The sequence below is a fragment of the Narcine bancroftii genome, chromosome 10 (assembly GCF_036971445.1).
Source record: "Narcine bancroftii isolate sNarBan1 chromosome 10, sNarBan1.hap1, whole genome shotgun sequence".
Taxonomy (NCBI): domain Eukaryota; kingdom Metazoa; phylum Chordata; class Chondrichthyes; order Torpediniformes; family Narcinidae; genus Narcine; species Narcine bancroftii.
Window position 1 is genome coordinate 31,082,510 of NC_091478.1, and position 13,266 is coordinate 31,095,775.

Here is a 13,266-nt window from a genome sequence, read left to right on the forward strand (position 1 = left end):
TTCTCACTCAGATAAAACCAACAATGGCATTTCTGATGAATTTACTTGGAGAGAGGAAGAAACAGAGGTTGGAGTATGTGCTGGAAAACAGGAGTGGAATCAGCTGACAGTTTACAAAAGAGCTTGGAGGAAAGTTGAACAGACTGAAACAGCTGCATTACTGATGAGCCGAGTAAAATGGATTTTTTTTGGAACAGGTTAAACGCCAGCAATAGTCCACAATTGTCACAAGCAACAAAATTTATTTCTAAAGTTGTTTCATTCATACAGAAGAAAAGATAACAGCAGAAAAAAAGTAGTTTTTTTTTGTTTCCTCCTATCTTCAAAGTTGCAAAAACTGAAATTGTATATGGACAGAATGACTGGTGGTTGACTTCGAGCAATTAAGAGGTAACTGTAAATATTCCTTTCTTATACTATAGTTGAGAACACATCTTTGAGGACAGGAGTCAAATTAATTTGATAAATTACCAACAGTAAAGTTCCACAAAGCAGTGTACAAAATAGATTGAGGAAGTTTTTTTAATCTTTCCAGAAACAAGGAATGAAGTAGGTGGATTAAAAATTATTAGGTGGGTTTGACTTCTGAAAATAGTATTGTCCAGCTAAGAAAATTTATTATTAGTAAAATATTATAAACAACATTGGGAGCTCAAGTAAATAAAATCTATAACAGAAGGAAAATAGAACAAAAGAAAGCAAGGTCAAAAATATTAAACAATGGCAAATTCAAGTTTCTTTTCATACATCTTGAACCAGAGATGCTATATAGATCCATACTGATAATACGTTATTGGGGTATGGATAAATATAGACTGCAACAGCAAATTCAACATTGGGGATATCAGTTTTATGAATAGCAGTACAGTAAACTTTGTCAAATATTGACTCCAACTTGGAATAACACATGTGAATAGGAAATCCTGAAACCTGTTGAGATTTAAAAAAATTGCAATTGAAGTGTCTAAATTTTATGCTTTATAAATCAAAGTATATTTTCCAATCAAAAAATTAAACAATCAAAAATTGCTATACATGATGCTGACATACTACAGTTACATGGAAAATTACAGGACATGAAAATGGTATTCAGGCCAAATTAGCAATTTTTATGTTCTATGTGAGTCTCTGCTAGCATTTTTTCATTTATGCTGTCTTTTTCCCGCTTCCCCTTCATTTTTGGTTCTCATTATTTACAACTATTCTATTTGCCATTGTTATTATGGAAGACAATTCCACATTTTAGGATTATCTGGATAAACAAGATTATCTTAATATTTTTTACTACATTTATTTTTTTTCTTCTTCTGCATGGAAGCATTTCCATTAAATTCCTTCATTATCCTGAAAGACTAAAGTAAATGTGGCTCCCTTGGAGGAAAAAGGTTCCAGGTAGCTGGCATTGAATTGGGAAATCTTAAATTTATTCCCAGCCAGGTTGATCTTTCAAATTCCTCCTCTAAAATATGGGAATTGGGGTTCAGCTGAGAGCATGGCCCCACAAACAGGTCAAGTAATAACCTTTCAGAGGCATGCTCACAGAATCATGCCTTAAAATCAGTCAGAATCTTCCATCATAATCCTTTGCCCCATTGGCAGTGCAAAGATAGCAGATAAACATTATGAAGATGAGAGACAAACCACACAAGTCCTATGATTCCAGGCCACTTGGCATCAGATAGGGCATGGACATGGCAGGATCTTTTTGATTACCACCTGCATTACTTTCTCAAATGATTAATCAGTGTTTGTCTATGTTAAACATTTAGTAAAAATACTGATGTTGTACGAGGAAAGAGACTCTCCACCACCATGTTGGGAGTTTCAACGGCAGTTTAATTCAAAGCCCGTGCATGCCCCTTTAAGGGCAGCGTGACATCATCACGCTGCCCGGGGCGCGCACTCAGTTCAAACAATGAGGCAAGGAGGTCCCCCGACAGTGCCATGTATTTGCTTGTACGGCGGTACAAGCGGGGCTGGTTCGCTACAAGAATGTGAACCGCCACAATGTCGTGAAAGGAACAGGAGTATGGCATGTACTCTTGGTGTGGGTCAAGAGTGGCTTATTAGCATTACCACTCAAACTGGCTAAGTGCTGGAGCATACTTGCCAGACTGGGTCTGCAACAGGTAACCAGTGAACCAACACAAAGGATAAACCTACTTCCAAGTTCAAAAGTTCAGATTTATTGTCAGTGTGCATGCATGACCTCACAAACAACCCTGAGATTCTTTGTCCTGTGAGCCAGTGCAGTAGAATTTCTACTTCAAGTCAAGTTTATTTTCATCTCATTATACAAATACAACCCAATGAAATGACGTTCTCCAGTCCTCAGTACAAAATATTCAGACATACAATCAGACACTGAGATGCAGCCAGCTGAGACACTCTCAATAGAGCTCCTATAGAAGGATGACATCATGGTGGCCAGTAGCCTTGGCTGTTGTAGCCTTCTCAGGAAGTACTGTACCTGTTGCACATTCTTGTTAAGTGAGGAGATGTTGAGTGTCCACGACAGGTCACTAATTAAATGAACTCCAAGGTATTTGGTGCTCTCCACACTACTACAGAATTATTCGTGTTCAGTGGTTGGCAGAGCTGGATTAATGTAGTAGCAAATGTACCATTTTCAGGGATGGCTGAGAAGATATTAAGCAGATTGGGATGATTCTTCAGAGTTCAGAAGGGTGAGAGGAGATCTCATCAAAATTTACTAAATGTTTAAAGGGCTTAAAAATGGAAGAAGGATTTCTTATTGCAGTTGCAAAGAAAAGGGCTGTTTGGCTATGCTTGGTTTTACTTATTTTTTTGTGTGGTGGAGACAGATCCATCAACTTAGAATTGGGCATAGATACAAAAAACACAGCTAAGTAACCCAACTGAAGGCTCAGAAAAAAGGTCTGCAGTTTTACCAAAGTTCATCATGAATGGCAGTGAACAATTAAAAAGTTAAATGGAGGAGGAGGCTTCAATAAAATCCCATTCCTAACAATGAGATTCAAACTAAGATTCCTATGATCATAGTCATTTTTCCTCTAAAAAAAAATAGTGGGAGTATGGTGTAATGGTATCTCTTGCCTGTAGCACTAGAAACTTGCACTCTAGAGCCAGCTGTGATTTTAGTCAAGCTCTTTCAGTACAGTAATAACATTGACATCTACCTTGCAATTTACAAGGAACATCCTGTTCACAAAAAGCAAGACAAATGCCAATTAGATCATTGTTGCCAGATCAATCGATTTCCTATAAGTAACAAGGTGATGCCAGCCATCAGCAGCAGTCAATTAGCAACAACGTCCTCATCAATGCACAGTTCTGGTTAACCAAAACCACTCCGCTTCAGACCTCATCATATTTTTGGTTCAGAGTGAAGTTTCAAAGATGAAGTGAAAGTGATTTCTCTTGACCTCTACACCATTAGACAAATCAATGATCTCCTGTAAACTGAGTCAATGAGTATTAGAGAAGATGATTGTTGAAAATTATAAGGGGAACATGAGGGGAAATTTCTTCACACAAAGGGTGGTTGGGATGTGGAATAAGCTTCTGGCAGAGGAGGTTGAAGCAAGGACATTATTTACATTTAAGGAAAGACTGGATAATTACATGGAGGGGAGAGGATTGGAGGGGTATGGACCAGGTGCTGGTCTGTGGGACTAGGAGGGTGGGGATTTGTTCCGGCATGAACTAGTAGGGGCCAAACTGGCCTGTTCTGTGCTGTATACGGTTATATGGTTATACTGAAGGTCAATTATTCATGGGCCAGAATCTCATTGAATGAATTTGTATGCACAGTATTTAGGTGCAGTGATTTCACCTGTTTTGGCAAGACTTTCCTTCATTGATAACCTCAAAAATGGGGTGTGTGCTGATGAATGCATAATCTTTGATTTCATTCCTAGCTCTTCAGCAAATTAAGCAATACCTCTTTGCACAACAGTAAAGATATAGACAGTGTTTAAATAGGGAAGATTTGCATCACCTAATGACCTTCACCAATACAAGAGTATAACAATCTACCCTTGATTTTCAAATGTATTTCCATAATTGAGTAACCCATCATTTAAGTTTAAGAAATCACCATTAGAGAATAAATACAGTTAGTCTGTGATGCAAACTTGAACTCCGTGAATGATAAATTTGTAATATGGGATGCTTGGAAAACATATTTGAGAGGCCAAATTATAAGATTTACTTCTAAAATTAAGAAAGAGGTAGACATATTAGAACAAGTGTAATGGAGGATTTAGACCAGCTTATGCAAAGGATGTAGTTGCATCAGAAGACATAATCTAAATTCCACCATGAGGCCCAGAGATGCATTTGTCTTTTGTTGGTCGCAGACTTTCAGGAGACCTTGAAGATAATTAAATCATTTATTCAGAGATAAGCTATGAGTAAACAATTTTTTGGGTAATATAAGCCATGGTCTCACTGCTGAAGTGGAGACTCTCTGAGGGGTGGAAACGTCTCTCAACAAGAAGAACAACTTCTAGAGTCCAGCTAACATCCCGGTCAGGGGAGGAGGAGAAGCTGCTACCAGCACCCCGACAACCTACTACAAGTGTGCGGTCATTGCCTCGCTTCGGCAGTTGGGACCAGTCCAGGCGTTGATAAGTGTAATTGGGAAGGGCTTGCATATTGTAGTTTGAAATCAGCTTTTGAATTTGTAATAAACATTTGTATAAACTGAACTGCTCTTGGTGTGGGTGTCTATTTTCTTTCAGTAGCTCACCAATCTAAAATGAACAAAGTGAGAGGTACAAGTTTACCCTGGACAACAAGAAATAATGTTTTTGGAAAAATATCTTCAAAAGAGAAGCTCTGAGGATAAATGTAAGCAAAAACCTCAATATAATACATCACAGACTTATAGAACAGAAAAGGCATTTACGAGAACTAAACAGAGATACTATGAGTTAGATGAATGATCACATAAAGTACGCATGGCAATTGAAAGCAGAACTGGTATTATGAACAATTAATATAATTAAAAATGATTTTAATGTCGTCAGTTATAAACCTCAAGAAAGAAACTCCTTTGTATCAAAATAAGATTTTCCCCTTTACACTTAATAATCAGCATTTGAAGTTATGGGATGAAAAGGGTATTAAATTTGTGCAAAACTATTATGAAGCATGATATTTTATTTCTTTTCAAAGAATGAAAGAGAAATATGATACATCTTCAAATACTCTTTTTTATTATCAAATTAAAGCTTTATCGTCAGATAATTTTGGACATACTTTACGGTTACGTAGATGGTATAAGTTTGAAATTTTACTTACTGAGGGTGGTAAGAAGGGATTTATAAATGAGATGTATGCTTTATGTTAAAATAAAATGCCTGTTGGATTTACATAAATCTAGATTGAAATGGGAGAAAGATTTAGGTATACTTATTCTTCAGGATGATTGGATGAATTTATGTAGGGATAGTATGACTAAAATTATAAATGTAAGTCAAATTATATTTGACTACAGAAAAATCAAGGAGATATAATTTTATTTCTTCAGATTTATGTTTTAGGTGTCATAAGGAAGTCAGTTTTTTTTACATTCTACTTGGCTATGTGAAACAGTAAAACCTTTTTGGAATAGACAAGAAACTTTTAGAAGTTATCTTGAAAGTGAAATTTTCATTAGATCATTTAGTATTTTTGTTAGGTAATATTAAGAGGTTGAGTTTAGAATTACGATTAAGTAGATTTCAAATTGCATTTTTGAGATTGGCATTAGCTGTAGGCTAGAAAATGTTTGACAATTACTTGGAAAAATGAGATTAATTTGTGTATTCAGAGATGACATACAGAATTGAGGTCTTGTATTCCATTGGAGAAAATAACATAATTTGCATGATAATTATTTATTTTATTGTAAAACTTGGAGCCCTCATTTGGATTATAGGGGTTGGAGTTTTTGAGTAGTGGTGTAACTCCAATCCATGGGAATGAATTGATGATTTCTGATGTTATGGTTGATCTCCTCTTCTTTCTCTTTCTTTTCTTTTTTATTTTCTTTGGAGGTAGGTTAGTGGAGGGTGGGATTGGGTGGGTGGTTTAGGGAGGAGGGGTGGGGTGTTGTAGGGGGTTAGTTTATTGAAGATGGAATGCAGAAATTCAAAGTTGTATCCCTTTAAAGAAAATCACATAAATTTATCATATAAACTTTGGTAGACTCCAGTGTGATGGAAAGCAATACTCCAAGCAATCCATGATGCTATCTTTTGTTTACTTTTTAATTTTTTTAATTTTTGGTGGAGGGGGTGAGGAGTTGAAGGAGGGAAGGGGAGGGGGTTATAATCATCATGTAATGAATTAAATTTACTTAAATGTAAACATTTATTGTTCCGGATAATGATTTACTAATTACATGTATGGAAATTTTTAAATAAAATCCTAAATAAATGCTGTGGCTATATGAGCAGGCCAGAATCTGTATGTCCCGAGACAGATGATTCCATCAACTACAAGGATGAGATCCGATGAAGTTCACTTGTCTGGAAGCGCAACTCCAAAACTCATGAAATTTGACATACTTTAGAAAAAAAGCATTCCACTTGTCTCGCGCCACATCACAATTTCAAACATTAATTTGCTCCATTACTGGTGCACCACAACTCGTACTTACAAAATGCTCTGCACTCTAGCCTACTTCAATTGCACCTCCCAAACTTGCATCTACCATAAAGAAAGATAAATGCGATAGGCTCATGGGAATAGAAAAATCTCTTGTCACTGACTGCTTATATTAAATTATATCACTATTTCTTTACCATCACTATGTTTAAATGAGTGATTCCTAAACTAGGTGCTGCGCACCCACCCCCCCCCACCCACACCACTGTTGGCAGTGGAAAGATCCAAGGGGGCGGTGAGAGAAAAGTGGTTGTTCTGCGCCTTCAATCTTATTATTATTCAGTCTGCTGCAAAGTTTAATGAAGAAGCCAGTGCAGTAACAGGGTGGCAGTAATTAACAAACTAAATGGCGCAAAAGCATTCTCGCGAGAGCTGGTCTCATTGGCTCCTATGTTGCACTGGCATCACTACCCCCTCCCCTCCCGCTCATTCACTGCTGCCACTACCCCCCCTACTCAGTGCCATTACTACCCTCTCCTCAGCTCCACCACCACTCCCCTCAGTGCCGCCACTAATCCCACCCCCACTCAGCGGCGCCATTAACACCCCCCCCCCACCATGCTCAGTACCACTGTATGGATGGGGGGGGTGCTCAGGATGTGGCCTGGAGGCCAAGGGAGCAGCAGCCCAAAAATATTTGGGAACCACTGATTTAAATCATGGCATTCAGCTTCATAGAATCGTTGGATTACTTTCATGAGAAGGAATGTTGCATTTCTAGAAGGTGGTTTATCAACTATCATCTTGTCAAGGGCAGTTGTGAATGAGAAACACATGCTTCCCCTGCAATAATGAATGAGAAACACATGCTTCCCCTGCAATAATGAATGAGAAACACATGCTTCCCGTGCAATAATGAATGAGAAACACATGCTTCCCCTGCAATAATGAATGAGAAACACGTGCTTCCCCTGCAATAATGCCCACATCCTGAAGAAAAAAAGAAAACAAAAAAAGTTCCCAAACAATCATACTCAGAGGTCACAGGATCAGAAACATAAAAATGTGAGAATAATGTAGTGCAAATTATTGTCAGCCCTCAAACTGAACGGGCAAAAATAATTATCTGGCATCCACTGCTAACAATGAGAATTCATTGCTGATATTAAAATTCTATATCTTAACAAAGATAAGTTCATTACCAAATTTAAATTTCCAAATTTTGGAGCATATATACAAGTTTTGAATTTGTAATATTAATAATAATTTAATTAAAAATATATGCTTTGTTGTGAAGGGCCATACAAACCTTGTAGTCTTTTAAAAGGCTCTCTAAACCTGTGCTCTGCTCTTCACTTACTGAGCGACCAAGGTTTTTCTCCAGAAGAGGAAGAAAATTTTGAAACACTCCAGTACAATAACGATTCCATCGGGTGGGGCGCTGAGCTCTCCATTCCATAATTTTATTCTTTAGTGCCCATTCAATTCTAAGTCAAAGTGAAAAGGCAAAGAGTATAATACATGACCACTTTTGAAAATAGCAGGCAGAATAAGATGCAGTTTTAAATATCTATATCTGGTTTTGTGAAAAAGCAACCAAATATTTTACAAACAAATACAATAGGATGCAATGGTCTCCGCCTCAATGAGTCAATGTCGCCAAGTATTTCATGTTCTATCAATCTGTTAAAAAAAAGCCTTTTGACAATTTTGATTTGGTATCATCCAAAGGAAAAGTACCATCTATAGGTCTGTGTTGGTGTAATACAACAAAAGAAAATGTTATTTTCTGTATCTGTCATATATTTGAGGACTCACTCAAGGATATAACCATATAACCATATAACCACTTACAGCACATAACAGGCCAGTTCGGCCCTACTAGTCCATGCCGTAGCAAATCCCCACCCTCCTAGTCCCACTGACCAGCACCCGGACCATACCCCTCTAGTCCCCTCCTATCCATGTAACGATCCAGTCTTTCCAGATCTATGCATCTTTCTCGCAACTCAGAATCCCACACAGTCTTTTTGTAAGAAGACTTAGAAACATCACGTCCTGTTTTCTCGTCCAAATTATTGATATACATTGTGAATAGCTGAGGACAAAGCACGGATCCCTGATGTACCTCAGTGTTCACTGTCATTGTGAGAAAGACCCATTTCTTCCCACTCTTGTTTTCTAGCATCCAAGTTTTAATCCATGTCAGTATATTAATGCCAGTTCCATTTGAGTCATAGTGTTATAGAGCATGGAATCAAGGGCCTATGGTCCAACTCAACCAGCTAATAGATAACTGAGAGAGTCTCATTTGCCCAAGTTTGGTCTATATCCTTTTAAGCATTTCCTTACCATGTACCTGTCTAAATGTCTTAAACATTGTAATTGTTCTTTCCTCTACTATTTTCTCTGGCAACTCATTCCAAATATCCACAACCCTTTGCGTGGGTTTCAGGTCCCCTTTAAATCTTTCACCTCTCACCTTAAACCTATGCTCTCTAGGTTTAGACTCCCCTAATCTGGGAAAGGCTGTGACCATCCTCCTTATCTTTGCCCTTCATGACTTTTGTTTATTTACAACATGGTAGATGCTGATTCCAGCCATTGAGACCCTTGCTGCCCAATTATACCCAATTAACCTAGAACACTGTATGGTGTTGGAGGGTGGAAGGAAACCTATGCAATTTATGGAGAGAATGTACAAACTCCTTACAGACAGCACCGGATTTGAACCCAAGTCACTGGTACTGTAACAGTGTCATGCTAACTGTTATGCAAATTGTGCTGTTCTTTTAATAAACCTTTGTAAGGTCACCTCTCAGCCTCCTTTGTTTCAGGGAAAATGGTCCCAGCTTATCCTTGTGAATCATTTCTACTGCTTTCACTCAAAGTTAGTTCCAACTTTTCCATAGCAAGGTGATCTGAACTGCATGCAATGCTTCAGATATCTTACACACCTATAGCATGACAACCCTGTAATACCCTGACCAATTACACCAAACATTCCATAGATCATCTCCATCACCCTGTCAATCTGGTTGTCACTTTAAGGGAATTTTGCAATGTACCCCTTGCTCCCTCTATTATACAACACTCCCCAGAGCACTGTCACATATCAGGAATGTCCTGTCCTGTCCTTATTTAACTTCCTAAAATGCATCACTCCACACTTGTCTGAATAAATTCCATCTGACTTTCCTGTCTCCACATTCCCAGCTGATCTAGATTCTGTTGTAAGCTGAGACAACCTTCTTCAGTGTCTATGATATCGCCATTACTAACAATAACACCACTGCATTTTCAGCTCAATCATTAACACAGATGATAAACAATTGACCCAGCATGGATCCCTGTGGCACACCATTGGTTACAGACCTCTAATCTGAGTAACAATCTGCACTACCCCAGTCTGACCCCTACCATCAAGTCTGAGGGAGACCTCAGACCCGCAATGACAGATGGCTCCAGCAGTGAATCCAGCAAGGAGGGAAGTGACGAGGAAGTCGGAGGCTGCAGTAGGAGGACAGAGCTGGGAAAAGTTGGCAGGCAAGATGATGTCGGCAAGAGGGAGAGAGAGCTCAGAGCCCTCACTACACAACATCGTAAAGCCCAAGGGAAGGGATGGAGGAGAGACTGGCCAGAAATTTAAGCAAAAAAATTAGGGAATTTTATAATAAAATGGACAGATGGGAAAATGTCCTAATTGGACTGACAGGAAAGATGACTGAAGTGGAGAAAAGAACTGGGGATAATGAAGACAAAATAAATAAATTGGAGAGGGAAGTTAGCACGTGGGGGGCAGAAAGGGGACACATCTGGCAGAGAATTTATACTCTGAAGAATCGTAGCTGGAGGAACATGATAAAAATTGTGGGGTTGAAGGAAGGCAAGGAAGGGAGGGATCCCATGGCATTCTTTCAACGCTGGTTACCAGAGGTTTTGGGAAGGGAGAATCAAAGGCCATGTTTGGTATTGGTGAAGCTTCTGAATCACCATGACTGAGAGAAACTTTTAGGTCTGGAGGCTGTTGGGGAAAAAACATGGACTTGGGAAGAGTCTCTGGGGCAATGGCTAATAATAAGAAAGATATGTTTTAACATAAACAGTCTGAACCTTAAGGAGGTCAAAACAAAAATATAACAAATTGGGGTGAGAGTTAATAAAGTCCTATCCTGGCAGTTGAGGGCAGAACAAACAAATTTAGCTCAAAAAGAACAAAAAGGGTTAGATTTCCCCTTTACAGAGGAAGAAATGGGAAAGGCATTGGGTTTACTACAGACTAACAAATCTCCAGAGGAGGATGGGTTCCCACCTGGGTTCTACATGGAATTTAAAGATTTATTAATACCTCTTTTTATGGAGGTGGTAGACCAGGCAATTAAGACTCATACCCTCCCAGAATCCTTTTTGACACCAATTATTATGGTGATTCTCAAAAAAGCAGGGATCCACTGAAACTGTCCTCTTATAGACCATTTCTTTATTAAATATGGACAATAAGATACTTGCCAAAGCCCTGCCATATAGATTGGCGAAACATTTGCCCAAATTAATACATTTTTTGTGCAGTCAATATAAGCAGGCTGCTGAGTATAAAGTATCTGGCACAGTCAAGGGATGAAAGAAGCATAGTTGTAGCCCTGGATGCAGAGGAGGCAAGAAAAAAGTAACAGCCTATGACCAGCTGTTTTTGTGGGTGTCTTGAATGCTGTGCATAACTGTGGTGTGGGGAAATGGCTTGGACTCAACAGTGTATTTTGTATATAATTGATAACTGTAATTTGTGATTGATTACTGGAAATTGAGTTTTAGTTTGAAAATTTATAAAACTTTGGCAAATTACACGAAACTCTGATGTGGCACTTCATCAAAGGCCTACAGAAATTCAAACATACCACATGCACTGGTATTTTCTCATCATGCACACGTTCCATTATTTTTTGAACCATAACTACTCTTTTTCAACCCTGGTAAATAACCAGAATCTCATCTACACATTCAAGATCTGCATAAACATTAGTTAGGTCATGGCTGAAGTAGTGTTTAATGTTCTAGTCATCGTCTCTGAACAGAAGACATTCCTAAGGTAAATGGGAAAGAAAGACAGGATGTTTCTTTTGTTTATATTTATGTAATGGTTGGTTTCAATGCCCTTAAATTAGGTGCTTTTTCAGTGACTCCAACAAGGTTGGGGGTGGAGAAACTAAGGCAATTTTTTAAAGTAATTTCTAAAACTATCATGTACTTTATCTCATTACAGAAGTAATATCTGATAGTACAGGACTTAGGAAACCCAGGAGGAACAGAAATCAGGTGCATTGTCATGACTATGTGACATGAAATGTGTTGTTTAGCGGCAGCAGTATTGTGCATTACAAGTACAAAATTGCAATAATTTATGATTCTGTAAACTAAATAGTTAGTGCAAAAAAAAATTTTTAAGTGAGTTAGTGTCTGTAAGTTAATTGTCCATTCAGAAATTTGATGGCAGAGGGGAAAAAGCTGTTTTTTTAATATTGGATCTCCAGATGGCCTGGGTGGTGAGGATGCTTTCTTAAGACATCGCCTCTTAAAAATATCCATAATGGAGTGAAGACTAATGCTCATGATGGTGCTGGCTGAGTTCACAACCCTCTGTAGCCTTTTTCCTATCCTGTGCATAGGCATCTCCATACCTAACTGCAATGTAACCAGTCAGAATGGTCTCCATGGTACACCTCTAGAAATTTGCAAAAGTCTTTCTTCTTTCTTCTTTGGCTTGGCTTCGCGGACGAAGATTTATGGAGGGGGTAAAAAGTCCACGTCAGCTGCAGGCTCGTTTGTGGCTGACCAGTCCGATGCGGGACAGGCAGACACGATTGCAGCGGTTGCAAGGGAAAATTGGTTGGTTGGGGTTGGGTGTTGGGTTTTTCCTCCTTTGCCTTTTGTCAGTGAGGTGGGCTCTGCGGTCTTCTTCAAAGGAGGCTGCTGCCCGCCAAACTGTGAGGCGCCAAGATGCACGGTTTGAGGCGTTATCAGCCCACTGGCGGTGGTCAATGTGGCAGGCACCAAGAGATTTCTTTAGGCAGTCCTTGTACCTTTTCTTTGGTGCACCTCTGTCACGGTGGCCAGTGGAGAGCTCGCCATATAATACGATCTTGGGAAGGCGATGGTCCTCCATTCTGGAGACGTGACCCATCCAGCGCAGCTGGATCTTCAGCAGCGTGGACTCGATGCTGTCGACCTCTGCCATCTCGAGTACCTCGACGTTAGGGGTGTGAGCGCTCCAATGGATGTTGAGGATGGAGCGGAGACAACGCTGGTGGAAGCGTTCTAGGAGCCGTAGGTGGTGCCGGTAGAGGACCCATGATTCGGAGCCGAACAGGAGTGTGGGTATGACAACGGCTCTGTATACGCTTATCTTTGTGAGGTTTTTCAGTTGGTTGTTTTTCCAGACTCTTTTGTGTAGTCTTCCAAAGGCGCTATTTGCCTTGGCGAGTCTGTTGTCTATCTCATTGTCGATCCTTGCATCTGATGAAATGGTGCAGCCGAGATAGGTAAACTGGTTGACCGTTTTGAGTTTTGTGTGCCCGATGGAGATGTGGGGGGGCTGGTAGTCATGGTGGGGAGCTGGCTGATGGAGGACCTCAGTTTTCTTCAGGCTGACTTCCAGGCCAAACATTTTGGCAGTTTCCGCAAAGCAGGACG

At 39.4% G+C, this 13,266-nt stretch overlaps 1 protein-coding gene across 26 annotated transcripts in view; it reads right to left on the minus strand.

Annotated features, from left to right (window-relative positions):
* Window positions 1–13,266, minus strand: part of LOC138744384 (protein CC2D2B-like) — a 127,610-nt gene that overhangs the window by 11,654 nt on the left and 102,690 nt on the right. For 16 of the 26 annotated variants that reach the window (XM_069900464.1, XM_069900468.1, XM_069900465.1 and 13 more), the window contains 2 exons: window positions 7,889–8,066; window positions 2,646–4,739 (listed from right to left, as the gene is read on the minus strand). In XM_069900464.1, coding sequence (XP_069756565.1) covers window positions 4,392–4,739; window positions 7,889–8,066 — 526 coding nt within the window. In that variant the 3' untranslated portion in view covers window positions 2,646–4,391. The other 10 variants (XR_011345467.1, XR_011345466.1, XM_069900470.1 and 7 more) reach the window with 8 other exon arrangements.